Below are 18615 nucleotides of genomic sequence, written 5' to 3' on the forward strand. Positions count from 1 at the left end.
ATAGACATGTTCTGCCTACTCTGGAAGACAGAAGCATGTGTTGACAAAGGGTAGAAATTTCAGAGATAGATTGAGGCATCATGTAAGGAAAAAATTCTTTTTTTGAGGGGGAAAGGCAGGGAAATTGGGGTTAAGTGATTTGCCCAAGGTCACACAGCTAGTAAGGGAAAAAATTCTTAACAATTAGATATGGGCAAAAGTAAGTAGACTAACCTTAGTTGCAGATGTTCTCCTTCCTTGGAGGTCTTCAGTCAAAAGCTGAATGGTCACGTCTGAAAATTTATGCAGGAAATTCTTACTCAAATGCATGCTGAACTTCATGACCCCTGACGTCCCTTATGCTCTGAAATTCTGATTCAGAAGCATGTAGGAGGATTTATTTGTGTCTTAAGTAGCACATCAGTGGAAAGAAGACTAGATTTGAAATCAGAGACCCTGCGTTACGTCTGCTTCTGATGCTTTACTTCCTATGAGTTCTTAGGGATCCCACTTAATTTCTCTCAGCCTCAGTTTCTTCATCTGTAAAATGAAGGGTTGGAATAGATGAACTACACAGTCTCTCCCAGCTCGAAATCCATTAGTATCACATCTGTGAGCCCTTGAGGAAGTTAATCTAACTTCTTCAAGACTCTGTTTCCCCATCTGTAGAAGGAGAAAGACTAGTTGGCCTCTAAGGTCACATCTAGCTCTGTACTGCTATGATCATATTATTCAGGAGAAGAGGCTAGAATTAAAGACCTTTTTTGGCCTTCCATATAAAAACTGAACATCTACAAAACCAGTATTCATCTGTTACGTCATAAACTTTCTCTCATGAGGTGGTTTTCTCATATTTCTGAGAAATATATAGGATGTCCTAAAAGTTTTAGGACATATGTATGGTGAGCAGCTCATAATCCTCTTACAAAAGTAAATTGAAAAGTCGAAATGATTTATGTTCTGTAGGAGTTTCCTTAATGCAATTAATAGCTCCATTTTAAAATAAAACTCATGTGCTTGGCACTAAGCTGAAAAACAACACATTTACTATTTAGTAAAAATCGCTTTTGCATGTCTCATTTCCAGAAAATGTGTCATTGGGCACTTAACTTAATGCACCATTAATAGAACTAATATGTCTTTTAATTTCCTATGTCTGGCCTCAGGTGGTATCATCCAACATGTAATACTGTTCGCATATCAATGATAATTAAATATTGAGAGTATAATTTAAATAATTATGCACATTTTAGGGCAAATATATATAATTCATGTATTCAGCCTCTGCCAGTTTTACATTTTATTCAGAAAAAGAGCATCTATCCAAGGCGTCAGCTGCCTCCAAATGAAGGATTGAAAGCATTGCTTTGTATTTTGCATATTGAGATTCCATTATATGTAATCTTTATAAGACATATTGTGTGACTGGGACTCTACTAGGTAGTCCATTTAAAAAAAAAACTCCTTTGAAAACTACACTCTATTCCATGAGGCCTGTTACAATGTGATGCATTTTATGGTATATTTTTCCATCTAAATAAGTTTATTTCAGTTGTCTTGCTGATGTGTACCAGAAGTCATATATAAACACTTCCTAACCTTCCCTGCTACAATGTGCTTGTAATACCAGGGTTCATCTAGCACGGTGACTGGACCACTAATGGCTCCCTTTAGCAGCTAAGCACATTGACCGGGCACATTTTTCCTTTATGTTCTCTTTCTGCTCTACAAAGAGTCTCAATATCTTCAGTATATCTATTCCCCTTTCCCCCTTCCTCATTTGCTGAAGATACTGAACACTTCTAGGCTCACTGTGTCCTATTCCAGGGTTTGGGAATACCCTCTGCTCAGACTTCAGGAATTCAGGAAACCAGACAGATCCCTATGATACTAGCAGAAGGTGGAATTTCTGTCAAAATTCATGATGTACCTCTGGGAGGTCACTCAAAAGAGAGCTAAGGACTAAGCAGGCCAGAGGCAGAACTCAGTAACTTGCTATTGACGTTTTCTAATCCTTCCCAGGGACACGGAACCAGGAGGTGTGGAGGTAATACTGCAGGTCACTGGACACTTATTTGAATATTCCCTCCATATCTCTACCAGTGCTATCTTATTCATTTTGACTAAGAAAGGGGGTGGTGCTTCCAAAGCCTCTGTGTCTTCATTGAATTTGCCCATTTATGAATCAATCTCTCTCTCGGTCTCTCCATCTGTTTCTCTATCTCTGTCTCTATGTGTGTATGTATGTCTCTGTCTCTTTCTGCCCCTGTCCCTGTCTCTCCATGTCTCTGTTCTATCTCTGTCTCTCTCTGTCTATCTATGTCTCTGTTTGTCTCTGTCTCTGTGTGTGTCTCTCTCTGTCTCTGTCTCTGTGTCTCTGTCTCTGTATCTCTGTCTCTCTGTCTCTGTGTCTCCATCTCTCTCTGTCTCTCTCTCTCTTTCTCTCTCTCTCTCTTTCTCTCTGTCTCTCTCTCTGTCTCTCTGTCTCTGTCTCTCTGTCTCTGTGTCTCTCTGTCTCTCTCCAACTCTCTGTCTACTTATATCTTTTCCCCTGCTGCCTACAACCTGGTGAGGTCTACTCCTTTCTTTAAAACATCATTTGTTGGGACTATGCCCAAAGGACTATAAAATTGTGCACAACCTTTGACCTAGCAATACCACTACTAGGTCAATATCCCAAAGAGATTTTTCTTAAAAGAGGTGGGGGAGGGAGGACTTATTTGTACAAAAACATTTTTAGCAGCTCCTTTTTTGGTGAAAAAGAATTGGAAATTGAGGGAATTCCCATCAATTGGGAAATGGCTGAACAAGTTGGGGTATATGATTGTGATGGAATACTATTGTGCTATGAGAAATGACAAGCAGGCTATTTCAGAAAATCCTGGAAAGACTTACATGAACTGATGCAAAGTGAAGTGAGCAGAACCAGAAGAACCAGTTAATGTACACAGTAACAGAAATATTGTACAGTGATCAACTGTGAATGACTTAGTTATTCTCAGCAATAGAATGATCCAAGACAATTCCAAAGAACTCGTGATGAAAAATATTATTCACCTCCAGAGAAAGAACTGATGGAATCTGAATGCAGTTCAAACTATACTATTTTTCACTTTATATTTTCCATGGGATTTTTTCCCTTTTGGTCTGTTTCTTCTTTCACATTACTAATGTGGTAATATGTATTACATGATTGAACATACATAACCTATATCAAATTGCTTACCCTCTCAGGAAAGGGGGAGTTGAGAGAGGGAGGGAGAAAATTGGAACTCAAAAAATTTTAATGAACATTAAAAACTGTCTTTACTTGTAATTAGAGAAAAAATAAAATATTTTTTTAATTTTAAAACAAAATAAAGCAAAAAATCATTTTTAAAAATCATTTGATTTTGCCACCCCCTCAAGCTATCATCTTCCATCTTTCCTCTCTTTCATTGCCAAACTCCTAGAAAGTATTCTTCCTGCCTTCCTTTTCTCACCACCCACTTTCAGTCATTTTCCATTTGGATTCCATTTGGATTCCAACGCCTCTAACTAGTAACAAAAGTGACCTATTTAAAGTCATCAACAATATCTTAACTGTCGAATCTGATTTTATTTTCTCAATCCTTGCCCTCCTTTACCTTTTGACCACAAATTTTTGACACTTTTAACCACACCCTTTCTCTTGGACACTCTTCCCTTAGCTTCCATGTCACTACTCTCTCCTGCTTCTCTTACCTGTCTGACTACTCTTTCTCTGTCTCCTTAACTGATCATTATCAATTCCCTCCTTTAATGTGGTTGTCTCCATGTCTCTGTTCAGTCCCATCTCTTAGCTGTTCTCTCTCCCCTCTCTGTAATCTCATCAGCTACAATGAGTTCAAGTATAATTCTATGCAACTGACAATCTTTACATTCAATCATAATCTCTTTGCAGAACTTCACCCCCACATTATACAGCCTGCCAGATATCCCATGGACATCTCAAATTCAACATGCCAAAAATGAAACTTATCTTTCCTCCCCAAACCTTCTCTTCCTCCAGCTTTCCTATCTGGAAGTTTCCCCCATTTGTCCCATTGTGGATACCACTATTCTCTTAGTCACCCAAGTTCATCATCTTGAAGTTATATGTTATTATTCCCTCTACTTCAACTCCTTCCCCCGTATGCTATCAATTGCCAAATCTTGTCAATTCTCCTCCTGTAACATCTCCTGTGTCTATCTCTTCTTTCTACTCACAAAGATCTCACCCTAGTTTAGGCCTTTATCACAGTTTTTTTCCTATGGGAGCTTCCTAACTGACATACCTACTTCCAATATCTCTCTTCTCCCATATATCCTCCCTACAGCTTCCACCTAGGTGGCACAGCGGATAGAGCTCCTAGCCTTCCTCCAGAAGACTCATCTTGTTGAGTTCAAATCAGGCCTCAGACACTTACTAGTTGTGTGACCCTGGACAAGTTACTTAACCTTGTTTACCTCAGTTTCCTCATCTGTAAGATGAGTTGGAGAAGGAAATGGCAAACCACTTCAGTATTTCTGCCAAGAAAACCCCAAATGGGGTCATGGAGAGTTGTACATGACTGAAAATGACTGAACAATGACAACAGTTTTTAAAATAGTTGTCCTAGGGTCCCAGTCTCACCACTATGTTTCTCGTCTATGTTACCTGATTATAGTAGGCCCCTAATACATATACATTGAATTGCAAGGGCTCACCATCGCATAGTGATAGAATAAATATTATTATTTATATATATATATATATATATAAATATTATTAGAATAAAATTAAATTCCTCAGTCTGGTATTTAAGATCTTCTAATTCTATTTAAGGTCTTCTGGCTCACCATTCTCACCTTATTTCATACTGTTCCCCTTCACAAGTTATACTGCTAACAATTCCCCCAAACTCAATACCGCATCTTCCTCCTCTGTGTCCTCAGACAACCTGTTCATCTTCCCTTCTCAGAATCTTTGTCTTCCTTCCAGGTACAACTAAAGTTAAACTTCCATGAAGCCTTTCCTGATCCCTCCAGTTCTTAGTACTCCTTCCATTCCCAATTTTCCTTGTAGTATTCTTATCTGTAACTGTCAACATGTATTTATTAAGAACTTACTATGTAAGGTACTATGTAAAGCTCTGGGATATAAAAAAGAAGAAAAAAACCAGTCCCTTAACTCAGGATACTCACATTCTAATGGGTTGGGATTGAGGTGGGGGTAAGGGTGGGAGGCACAGGGGAGTCAAAATGTAGCTAACCAGGTACATACAAGATAGTGCAGTTAAAACTGCAATAAAACTTTGAGGACACCCTGTATTCAGAGTATCTGGAAACTAATCTCATAGAGGAAGCCACTAGCAACCTGGGGGGCCTGGAAAGGCCACATGTAGAAGGCAGAATTTCAGCCAAGCCTTGAAAGACATGAGGGAAACTGAGAAATAAAACTGTGAAGAGAGAGTTTTCCAGGAATGGGAAGAATCCAGAACAAAGGTACAAAACCAGAGGAGGAAGTAGGCCAGTGTAGTCTAACAGGATCATATAGGTACACGGTGGGAATTGAGGTATAAAAAAACTGGAAAGGGAGAAAGGAATCACATTGCAGAGAACATTAGAGGAGGTTATACTTAATCTTAGAGGTAATAGGGAGCCACTGAGGTTTCTTGACCAATGGAGTAACATAAGTACACTTACATTTTACCCAAAAATCACTTTACAGAAGTGATGAGGGCATGAACTATAGTGGTGGCTGTGTGAACAGAAAAAAGACTTACATGACAGATGCTGTAGAAACAAGATTTGGCAATAGAGTAGAATTTGGGGTGAGAGTGAAGAGTGTATTCTAATGTACATTCTAGCTTTAAGAATAGTTTTCTGGGAAAATAGGTCTTGAAGAAGCTGTTTCACAGTCATGGAAAGGGCTTTTTAAAAAATTAAATAAATAGGATTAGACTACACATTTTATAATTTTATATTTATTTATAATTTTACAATTTATAACTTTATATTTCTAGAGAAGAAGAAGAAAGCACCAAGATAATGAGCCTGAATTACTGAGAGGTGGGGGTGCCATCAGTGGTAATAGGGTAGTAGGAAAGAAGAGAGGATTAGGGTGGGAGCTGTGGGGGGAGTGGAAAGAATGCAAATAATGAGGGGTTTTTTGGACAGGTTGAGTCTGAGATGCCTACAGGACATCTGGTTCAAGATTTCTAAAAGACATCTGGTATTTTAGGACTAGAACCCAGGAGGGTGTATATATAGGTATATAGGATTTATCTATAGATACAGATATATAGATGCAGATATATCAGCATAGAAATTATAATTGAATCCATTTCACTGATGAAATCACCAATTGAGAGGAAAAAGAGAAGTCTCAAAATAGCTTGAGGGGGCACCTGTGTTTAGTGAGTGTGACATAGACAAATATCCAGCAAAGAAGACTAAGAAGAAGATATGAGGTGAATAAGAGGAGAGTCAGGAGAGAGCTGTGTCATGAAAAGCTAGTGAAATATCTAGTGAAGGGTGAGTATCAAGGGTGTGAAGGTGAGCAGCAGCACCAGCTATGGAAGAGAAATCAAAAGGGTGAGGACTGAAAAAAGGCCATCTGATTTGGCAATTAAGAGATCATTGGTAACTTTGAAGAGTTTCATCTGAATGAAGAGATTAGAAGCCAGATGGCAGAGGGCTTAGAAAAGAGTGAGAAAACAGGAAGTAGAGATACCTACTCTCTCAAGAACTTTACCCAAAAAAGGGAGAAATATAGAATAATGGCTAGTAGGAATGGAAGGGCCAAATGAAAATTCTTTTTAGATCAGTGAGATGTTGGAATGTTTGTACATAGCAAGGAAGCAGCCAATATGTAGATCAGGAGAGACTGAAGGTAAAAAAGAGAGTGGAGGTAATTGTGGAGGCAAATTGCTAAAGATAACAAGAAGAGATGGGATCAAGGGTACATGAAATATTGACCTTGGCAAAGGGAAGAATCATCTCTTATCTTGACACTGGAGAGGAGATATTGGAAGAAGATGTCTGGGTAATGTGATATGAAAAAGAACGGAGAAAGGAGAGCTTTTAGTAAATGACCTCAGTTTTCTCTGTTAAGGTTTTCTTACTTAAGAGAGTGATGGTGGAGTATGCCGTAGGAGGCTTGAAGAGAGATGAGACAGTTTGGAACACTGTGGATGTTCTATTCTTCTAATAGAATGTAAGCTCTTTGAAGACTGGTACTGTCTTGTTTTGGTTTTGTCTTTGTATCCGCAGTGCCAAGAGCAGATTCCTGACTATAATAGGCCCCTAATGTAAGTTCATTAAATTGAATCAACACACTTGCCTTCAGTCCATCTCTTGTATTTGGACGTACCGATCTAAGCACTGAGAGCACAAAGACTAAAATGAAACATTCCCTGCCCTTAAAGAGCTTACCTTCAAATAGGGGAGATAGCAGTACACAGATAGATAGATAGATAGATAGATAGATAGATAGATAGATAGATAGATAAATAGATAGATAGATAGATAGATATACACACACATATATGTGTATATGTATATATATGTGTATATGTATGTATACACACACATGTACATATACATGCATACACATATGCATATATACATATATTACACACACACACCCTAAATGTAGACAAAGTGCATACAAGGCCGTTATGGAGGGAAGGAACCAGCAGAACTCATCCCTACTCCAGGACTATTTCTTGTTGCCAAGGACCTTATATGAATACTCATTTGGGGGAAAAACATTTGTTTTGTGAGCTAACTAAATTATAGTAATTTAAAATTTGAGGAAACTTTAGAGATCCTCTCATTTTATAAGAAACTGATGCCCAGGAAGGTTCTTTGACTTGCCCAAGGTCACACAGGTAACAAGTAAAAGAGCTGAAATGTGATCCCAGTTCTTCCATCTCCAAATCCGGTGTACTTTCCACAGCCCAGCAGCAACCCCAAGTACTCAAATTTCTTACTTCTCCCAGGACATAATTTCACCATCAGAGAGAAAGGATGCAGTTACAAAAACATTGGCAAAGCTTAAAACATCCTATGAGGCTTTCAAATCCTGGATGTCCTGTGTAGTTGACAAGACTCAACCTCCCTCCACTGTCCTTCTGCTTTAGGCTAAGCCCTTATTTGATTAAACCATTGATCTCCTCTCCTTTGAATACCACAAAATGGCATCTGTGGTATTTTGGAAAGTCTTGTTAGCTTTTCAAGACATCTGAAAGAAAAAATTGTTTGGATTGTAGGAAGCTGCTATAGAAGCATGACAAGCCAAGCAATCCATTGGAACTCTGTCAGCTACTAAAGGACACATAGTTTGTTTAAGAGTCAAAGAAAATATGAATTGGGTCATATTTAAATACCAACTGTGCCTTGTTAGAGTATTGAAAAGGCAGGTGTGAATTGTATAACAATATTTCCATGAAGTTTTTTTGGTTTGGTTTTTTTTTCCATTTTGTAAAGTTTAATTATTCAGGCAGCTGGGTAGCAGGGTAGGTAGAACACTGGACTTGGATTCAAGAAGACCTGAGTTCAAATCTTGCTTCAGATATTTACTAGTTATATAACTTTGGGCAAGTCATTAAGTCTGTTTTCTCTCTTGTAAAGTGGAGATAATAATACCTAACCCACAGAGTTGTGAGGAACAAATGACAAAACATATATAAGATGCTTCGCAAACCTTAAAATGCTATACAAATATTAGCTATTATTATTATTATTAATTACTATTCTTGGATTATCCGTGTCTTCTATGATTCCTTCTCTGCACTACCTGTATTTCTACTACCATTTGAGCACAGCTCCTTAGCTCAAAGGGCAGGAAGAGAAGGAGAGGATGTCTAATTCAAATGAGCCAATTTAGCTTTTGTTCCTCCTAAGCTATTGAAAAGGTTTAGTGAAAGGAAGTTCTTGATTCACTGAATCTGAAATCATATCTGTGGATTATCTACGGATTTAATTTAGCATCCCATTAACGTTTTCTTTCTTCCATCATCATGTATAATATAAGATAAAGTATACCTATAGCTGTGATCATGGAAGCCTAAAGGACCATGGTGGCAATATTCTGTCCTTCCTAGGCAAGTATAGTATATTGACTTCATTTATATTAAAGTATCTTCTCTCCTAAGCAGATGTCAAAAAGAGAGATCAATTTATTTCAACAAGCATTTATTAAGCACTGACTGCACTGTGTGTATGTATATATGTGTGTAATGGATCAATACATTAAGTATTGATAGACACTCTGCTAGGCACTGGAAATTCAAAGACAAAAATGAAACAATACATACTCTCAAGTAGTGTAAATTTTATTGGAACAAACATCAGATAGGAAGGTAGATTAGATGATAGAAAGATGGATAGATGGATAGATAGATAGATAGATAGATAGATAGATAGATAGATAGATATAAATTACATATAAAATAATTCTTAGGAAGGACACACTAGAAGTAATCAGGATAGATTTCCTATAGGAGAAGATACTTACAATGAACTTTGAACAGAGCTAGGAATCCTAAGACACAGAGGAGGTCAGGAGGAAATTCATTTCAGGGCTGGAGGAGTGGGAGAAGGGAAGTCTGTGAAAAGGTACAGAGACCAAAAAAAATGGAATGTTGTGTATGGGAAACAATGAGCAGACCAGTCCGAATAGAACGTAGAGTAAGTGAAGAGAAGTAATTTACCATAATACCCTAAAGTAAGGCTGGAGCCAGATCATGATATCCTTAGTGATAAAAAGTAGTTGGGGGAGGAAGGAATTCACCCACATCACTTGTAAGTAATATGACAATCCTGTTGTTGTTGTTTGTTGTTGTTAAGTTATTCTCAGTCATGTCTGACTCTTTGTGACCACTACAGGCTTTCAAAGACTAATAATCTCCACACCTATGATCTCCATCAAAAGTTTCAGTCAATTCTTACCTGCTTAAAGGTTAAAGACTTTCTTAGCAGAGAATTAAAGTTACAGCCAGGACTTGATGGAAAGAAATGTGTCTTTGTTCTACATTTATCAAATGAGATAAAGTCGGCAAAATGCTTTGCAAGTCCCAAAATACTATATGAATATGAGCTATGATTATCACCATTAGACAATAATTACCATGAGAGATTCAAGATACCGAAAGTACATTGAAGATAGGAAATGGCTGTTTACTAAGAACAGTTTAAATAGTTCATCAGTCTTGTTCTTTGTTTTTCCAGGCCTTTCCCAGAGACCTGTCTGGAACACAGCCGCGTGGTATAGATGACATTGGCGGTCGCTTAGCCTCAGCAATGAAAGGATTATCCAGCAGCCGTAGTCACCATCACGGAGTGACCTGTGATTCTGCCTGTGACTCTCTATCCCATCATGCGGACAGGAAGCCATACTTGTTAAGCCCAGTGGAGCCTCACCCTGCTGACCACCCTTACTACACTCAAAGGAATTCCTTCCAAGCTGAGTGTGTGGTCCCCTTCAATGACCCCCTGGCTAGCAGCACCTTCCCTAGGAGGCATTACAACTCCCAGCAAGAGTTGAAGGAGGAATGTGCACTGGTTCCCCGCACCCTAGCTAACAAGGCAAATCGCCTTCCTCCCAACCTCCTGGACCAATTTGAAAGGCAGCTCCCCCTCAACAGAGACGGTTACCACACCTTGCAGTACAAGAGAACTGCTGTGGAGCACCGTAGTGACAGCCCTGGAAGGATTCGTCACCTGGTCCACTCTGTCCAGAAGCTTTTTACCAAGTCTCATTCTCTGGAGGGACCATCCAAGGGCAGCATCAATGGAGGCAAAGCCAGCCCAGATGACACACAGACAATGAGGTACGGCAAGAGAAGCAAGAGCAAAGAAAGACGGCCTGAACCCAAAGCCCGTTCAAATGCCTCAGGTTGGTGGAGCTCTGATGACAACTTGGATGGTGATGTCTGCCTCTATCATGCCCCATCAGCAGTGATGACTATGGGCCGGTGCCCAGACCGCTCTGCCTCACAATATTTCATGGAGGCCTACAATACAATCAATGAACATGCAGTCAAGGCCTCCAGGAGTAATAATGATGTCAAGTGTTCTACCTGTGCAAACCTTCCTGTCAATCTGGATGCCCCGCTCCTGAAGAAGAGTGCCTGGTCCTCAACCCTGACAGTGAGCAGGGCCCGTGAAGTTTACCAGAAAGCTTCAGTTAATGTGGACCAGGCCTTGGTGAAGTCAGAAACCTGTCAACAGGAACGATCCTGCCAATATCTTCAGGTAGAATCTTTGTGGAATGGCTGCTATTTAGAAATGCTAATTTAATTATGGTAGTGCCTCTGTCTTCGATATTGCTGAAGTATAATAGTGGAAAGAACATGGGGCTAAGTGGGGAGAAATAGATTCTATTCTTGGCTCTGTTGTTAACTAATTCTGTGACCCAGGGAATATTACTTAACATCTATGTGTCTTAGTTTCCTCATGAGGTCAAATTAGAAAAATATAGCTCATCTTTCTGTCGCAGTAGTTATGAAGATACAAAGAGATAAAAAAGTTAGTGAATTCTGAAAAGTATTAGTCCATATAAATGCAAGATGTCATTATTAATACTTTGCTTTCCTCCTTTCCTAAAAGTTATGGGATAGAGTTGGGAAGGAAAAAAAGTCTGAAATCTGCCTTTTGTTAATGCAAGATTTGGCACTTTGAAATTCAATGAGAGCTATGTGCAGTAAAACTCTGGAGAGAACTGTTAGGTTTGGGGGTGCTCTTTTGGTAGCTCTATATTTATCAGAGCCATACTGAATGAGACAACCATTCCTAACCTGGGGGAAAACAGCACAATGGAAAGAACATGAGATTGGGGTTTAAAGGTCCAGGGTTTGAACTCAGGCTCCATCTCAGCTTCTCTGACATTTTAGAAGTCTCCATCTACAATGAGGAGTTTGGACTAGATGAGCCCTGCGGTCCCCTCCAGCTTTAATGCTATAATTCTATGATCCTGGCTTAAGTGGGAGGACTTGCTAGTGCACAGAGACCAGACAATCACAGCCACAGACATTCAACATGGCCCAGCTCAAAGGAGGCAGTATCAATAAAATAAAACACAATAAAAGCAAGTATATATAAATGTCAGTATACAAATCACACACAGGCATTGAAGGCATATCGTACCTTCCCAACCAGGACCCAAGGAAGGTCTCCTGCTGCTTTTCCCTTCCTTAATATCCTTGTTGTTTATTTTTAACAAATTTCATACGTTTGAGTATGGAGAAAGGAAGACAGGAGTGCATGGAGAATGTGCATATACTTGCGTACATGCAGACTGGGATTTGCCACAGGCTTGTCCCTCCATATGGCTAGCCTTTGCATTTGCTTCATTTTTATGCTTCTTTTATATATTCCTCTCTCCCTTCTTCACACTCCTATTGTGAAAGGAAAAGCCAGAAAAATGTGCCTTTTTGTGGAGTTCTTCCTGACTGCTCTTTTCTGCTTTGAAATCATGGCCCACCTGCAGGTACCATCTCTGCTTAGGAAAGCTTCCATGATAGCCAAGAGTAAATGCCCCAGAGAAAGGTCATGGAGAGGGGCAGTCAGCAGTACCTCAGGGTCAAGTCATGAAAACATTACAAGCTATCTTTGTGAAGTTCAGAGGAAGTGACAAAGATCAGTGAACCAATGAAGCATTTATTAACCACTTAACTATGTGCAAAGTGCTGGGTATACAAATAGAAAAGGCAAGACAGTGTCTGTTCTAAAGGAGCTCACTAATTGGAAGAGACAATTCACATAACAAAATATAGTTGCATGGCAAACAAAGTGATCTGAAAGTTTTAAATGTGAAGCTGAGATACACATGTCAAGGCTCAAGGGTCCTTGGGTTATAATATTATATCTTTGGGTGCAGCCTTTTGACTAAGTCCAAGTTTTACAGAACAAATCCTTTTATTAAGGCAATTTGTTTTGTGAAGTTTGGATTCAGTCAAAGGGCAGCACTTGAGGACCTAGAGGGTCACATGTAGCCTCACGGTTGCAGGTTCTCCACCCCTGGGTTGTATCATCAGGTAAGATGGTAGTTCCTAAGGGTAGGAAAGGTGTAGCATCAGGACAGGGTAAATGGTAAGGTCTAGAGATCTTCCACCTCATTAGAACAATTGTAGTCGTTGACTTTCATTTCATCCAAGTAATGTGAGTGCCCATTTAAATATTCCCATCCCTACCCCCACACTCCTACCCCAAGACATGGCATCTGGAGGGAATGGTGGTGATGGAAAGGCAAGGGGGAAGGGTCCCTCTTCTGGCAGTACCTAGTTGGCCTAATAAGGTGGCCAGAACAGTTGTTACAAATCACTCTGTGTAACATAAAGACAACCATTAAATATGATATCAGATTCTTCCCTTATAGAATTCTGTTAAGAACCTAAGTTAGCCTCATCCCTGAAGTTAGTGATCTAGACAAGAATTTTTGACAGGATGGTAGAAACATTAAGATGTATAAATAACAAATAATTTTACCAATGGCTGCTGTGTGACTTGGGATCAGTATCTATGCTTTAGTAAATGAGTGAAAGGATAGATGAAAAAAGTCTATTAGGATAATGAAACATTGGAAGTGGATTTGAGTTCTATGTTTAGAGATAGGTTTATACCTCCATAATTTCATGTACCCTTCTCCCTCTCCCCTTCTTTTACTTTAGAATGAAAATATCTTGGGGTGGGGGATTAGGAGGAGATACAGCTTTGGGGGAAATGTTTGTACATAAATGGAGGACTACTAAAAATGAGAAGGTCTCTGAAATTTGAGTAAGTATAAGATTCTGTATTTCAGTGCTATTTTTAAAAACCTCATGAAGATTTGAAATTTTCAAAACTTTTCCAGTTTCCACTTTCCATTTTCAAATTTTTGCCTTCATTTAAGCATGACATATATATGTATATGCATGTATAAAAAAATCTGAAATTGTTGAAAGACATTAAACATTTTAATAATCAAATTCCATCTTGGGGAGCAACCAAGCTTGAATGGGGAGTAAAAACACCCATTTGCAAAAAAAAAAAAAAGAAAGAAAGAAATACACACTGTAATTCTGTCCCACCTTCATAATTCTTGATGGAATCAAATTGCAAGCAACATTTTGATTAGTTACACATTTCAGAATTTTAGGTGATGCTATAAGGATGTGGTAGGCTTTTAAGTGAAATAAATGGAAATTAAGTGATTTGTAGCAGCTCTTTTGTGTTATTCTCCAATCAAAAGGTTGAAGAATGGATTCCTGAGCTCTATGTGTTTATCTGGTAAGGAGAAAAGTGAGAGTTCTCCTCAGTGAAAGCAATAGCTTTCCACTACAAGGAAGGAAGGAAATCTAGCACCCCCTGGGGAATTCTCCCAAAGGTACAATGATAATCTCTGGCTCTGTCTATGACATTTCAAGGCATATATAAGGGTGTTTTAACCCAAAGCCACCAATCTTCATGCATTGATTCCATTCTAATACCCAGCCCCACAGTATTGAAAGGCTATATAGAAAAGTTTCCTGCTTTAGTTTGCTTTAGTTAATATGTACTATATGGATTGCCAATTATTACCAATCATTATTAATTAGAGAGGCAGTGTAGTGTAATGAAAATAGCCTGGCCCTGCAGCCAAGCAAGCTATCTGGGTTTAAATCTAGCCTCTGATACTTACCAGCTGTTTAGCCCAAAAAAAGTCATTTAACTTTTCTGAGCCCCTCAGTTTACTCATCTGTAAAATAGAAATAATACTATAATGCAGGATTGTTCACACGAAGAGTACCAGCACCACACAGAGATAGCAGTTTAAAAAGAAATAATTACTCATCACAAAGTGAGGTGGAGTGGATGCCAACAGGAAGCAATCTTGGCACGTGGCCTCCATTGCCTTTGGCCAAGGGTGGGACAGAGCGGGGTGGTGCTAGATGTGGAATCTTGAAACAAATTCTGCACTCTGGTCAAAGATTCAGAGCCCCACAGGGCCAAAATACATATAGAGATTTAGGCAAAGAGCCAGTTGGCATCAACAGGAGACTGCCCTATCATCAATAGCGGAAGATAGTAGTATAGTCAGGACCAGTGGAATGAGGATATTTCCTGACGTGCCTAAAATAAGGGAGGAATGAGGGGTAGAGACGCAGAGAACTTAATTCTAACTGTGCCCTCCAGTAAGAGGTTAGGGGAAGGAATGGGGGAGAGGAACACAATACCCAATCTCTGGTTTAATTAGCCTTAGCATATATGCATCCTGTGGGAGGCTGAGGCTGTACTAGTCAAACTACTTTTCACTGGTTCACAAATACCCACATATTCTTACATCATAGAGTTGTGAGTCAATAATAATAATAATAATAACTGACATTCTAGTAGACTTTATTTCATTCTTTCTACTTGTGTACTCACAACCTAGCACAATGCCTGACCCATAGTAGGAAATTAATAAATGCTTATTGACTTGATAGACTAATAGTGCTTTTAAAGTGTACAAAACACTATACATTCATCATCTTTGTGGGTCCTCACAACAATCCTCTGAAACAGGGTTCTTTTCTTGTTTTGTTTTCTTTTGGGGGGGCGGTGTAGCAGTTCTCCCAAGTTATAGGCTTAGAGAGATTTAGTGACTTGACCAGGACCACACATCTAGTGCTGAACAAATCTTCCTGACTCCAAGTCTCTCACTTTACTCACATATATAAAGCCCTTTGCAAATCTTAAAGTGGTCTATAAATGTTAACTATTATCATTAGCTGAGACCAGGTTGAGATTTCACAAGCATCTTTTTTTTTACAAGTTTTACATTTTACACTAGGAAGATAAACACAACAATGCAATGTGGACAAATCTCTATAGAGCACTATTTAAAAGAACTAATATTTAGCTTTTGTCATTAAAACAAATACATATAACTAAAGCATATAAATAATGTATAAATTTGTTAATTTTCTCTTTCTGCTTTATTTTTTATATGCATATGCCTGGATCCCACAGTACAAATAATGAATCCCATAAAGTGGTTGAATTATTCGAATTTGCACTTCATTTTTCCATTGGGCTAGAACCAAAATTTTACGTAATTATAACTTTGAAAAGTATGAATTTAAATACATGCAACCACTTCGGGGGATTCATTATTCACACTAGTTGGGACCAAGCTGTCTATCTATAAGATATACACACATAAATACTGATATGAACTCTCTCGGACCAATAAAAGAACTATTAGATTTTTATCTGACTTGCCAGGATTTATTCTTTTATACAATTGCTAGATAAACTTCTAGTAAACCAATTGCATAATGTTGTTACTGTGACTATACAGGAAACTGATCAGTTCCATAGGTATTATGGTTCTTCCATGGCATCAATTCAGAAGCCCAATATTGCAAGGTTGAAATCATCACATGTTCTGATTAACACATACAATTGGCAATATGTCCTCACTCACAAGCTGTTTGCAGTTAATTTAAAAAAGGCTCCTCTTTTTTACCAATATTGTTATTTTTAAATGTCAAGAATCAGATGTCTGGTGTTCAGAATTGTTGTACTGCTGCCAGTGACTGTCTCTGTCAGGGGCTGGAGCAGGGACATGGATTTGAAGACATTAAAACTGTTTAATTCTCAGATGAGATGTGGTTGGCTTTTATACATTTGGAATAGAGCATTTATGGCACATCTCAGGGTAAGTGCTAATTGTGGAGTCTAAAGGTAAATAGAAATAGGACCAAAGGAGAAAAGGATGGTTTTTTTTAAGATATTAGCTTTTTGCTTAACAATTGCAGGACTCTTGTCTCTTCATGACTCTTTATGTAAGCACTGTGTTTCTAGCAACTGGCATATGAAGCCATTCAGAATAGCAAGATTTTAGATTCCCAACTGTTAGTCTTTAAAAAAAATCACCTCAAATCGTGGAGTTTGCGTTCATCCACAGCAGAAGCAGGAAAGAAAAACAAATGCTCTCCGGTAGAAGTAGAGAGAGGAGGGGAAAGGGAGAGAGAGGGGGAAAGAGAAAGCAAGCAAGGAGACAGAAGGAGAGAAAGCACTCTGTTAGAGATGAAATTTTAAGAGAGGAAAATGATCGACCTTTTTAAGGCTGAGTGGGTCTCTTCGGTTTGTGTTCACGTTTCAAGAAATGGAAGGAATGACCAGGTCTGGGCTAAACTCTTCTGTTCCTTTGTATTTTGTGTTAATGTGTTGTTGCAGGTATTGTCTTTTTCATTTTTGTTTCTGCTAAAACTAATGGGCTAGTCAGGCTAAAGTAGCTAGCAACTTAATGTGTGTATAGACGGTAAGAAAACAAGTTGGAACATCAGATAGTTTTAAATCAGTATCTCCACAGGGACTTTTAGATAATATTTAATTGACACAGATGAGCTAGTAAAGTGTCATTAGAGAACATTATCTGTGCTAGGGAATAGAAGCAAGACCAGCCAGCTTTCCAGGGCAGGAAGCTTAATGCTTACTATTCTATATATGATTAAATATCCTGGAAAAGTGTTCTTTTCTGGATTAATTTTTTTTGCCTCCTTAAATAAGGCATCATAAAAGGTTGCTGAAGAATTTTTTATTGCAAACATGAACCACAAATTTTGTTTTCACTGCAAGTATAAATTATAGCTATTTTAAAAGTATCCTATTGTAGGAAATTCTGATCTTTGCCCAGTTATTCTCTCTCCGTCTTCCTAATCCCCTGCCACCACACATACACACCTCATTTTAGGGCAATTTGAATTGGACTAATTGTGTTAGAAGCTACTTACTGGGAAATTCAAGTGTTGAACAGTTCTGATAATGACTTTGACTAAAATGATGTTTCTCTGCTGCTCTTTCCCCAAAGCCTTTGGCTGAATTAGTAAATATTCTTTTCTACTCTTAAATCGCCTTTATAGAAGTGAATGTTCTGGTTCTTGGATATATTTGTTCTTTGGTTTATGTGGACTATTCCCTGGGACCTTTCTATAATGATCTTGATAGAGACATCCTTTCCTTCTTCCCCACTTAATAAAAAAAAGAAAGCTTACTTGTTATGAACTGGGTTTGAATATGAAGTCAGTACTCAGTGAATGAAATTTGAGGATTCTCAGTGTGTTAGCCCTGTCCAAGGTCCTGTCCATACATGGTCTACATTTTTTCTTACAATAATAGCTAAATCCTATGGGAAACCAGGGATTCTGAAAGGCTCAAATAACTCGAAGATCAAAAGTATGTGGGAAAGACCTCTTTGGAAGAATTAATGTAAGAATTCATTATTGTTGATCTCCAAATCCAGTATCCTAAATACATTTTAGCCAAGTTGAAAAGAAACTAGGATAAACCAAAGCCAGAAGTTTTCTGTATGCAATATGTTATAGGTGATTTCTTTGGGGCTCCAATCTGATAATGAATGTAGATCAATAGGGTAATATTAGCCCTTAGTATAAGATACATATATTGTGGTAGCAGGAGTTGTTTTTCTCTTTGATTGTCCCCTGATAATACAGTTTTTGTCAATTGTAGAAAAAAGATAACTGTTGTGTCTTATGCTATATTTTACATCATATTTAAATGAGAGGTAACATGGGAAAACATAGAACACATTTGCTTTTACTTTGTTTGTTTTTTTAATGTGCACAGTGCTTTGGAAATCCCCTGATAAGCAAGGACAAAGACATGCAATATGGCTAGGCTGGT

General features: G+C 38.4%; 1 protein-coding gene across 4 annotated transcripts in view; it reads left to right on the forward strand.

Annotated features, from left to right (window-relative positions):
- The first annotated feature begins 10198 nt into the window (after window positions 1-10198).
- DLGAP1 (DLG associated protein 1) overlaps window positions 10199-18615 on the forward strand; it is a 431939-nt gene continuing 423522 nt past the window's right edge. For 2 of the 4 annotated variants that reach the window (XM_036762199.1, XM_036762200.1), the window contains exon 1: window positions 10199-11220. In XM_036762199.1, the coding sequence (XP_036618094.1) occupies window positions 10267-11220 (954 nt within the window). In that variant the 5' untranslated portion in view covers window positions 10199-10266. Of the gene's footprint in view, window positions 11221-16534; window positions 16628-16971; window positions 17095-18615 lie in introns of those variants that run through there. The other 2 variants (XM_036762201.1, XM_036762202.1) reach the window with 2 other exon arrangements.

Source organism: Trichosurus vulpecula, chromosome 1 (genome assembly GCF_011100635.1).
Source record: "Trichosurus vulpecula isolate mTriVul1 chromosome 1, mTriVul1.pri, whole genome shotgun sequence".
Taxonomy (NCBI): Eukaryota; Metazoa; Chordata; class Mammalia; order Diprotodontia; family Phalangeridae; genus Trichosurus; species Trichosurus vulpecula.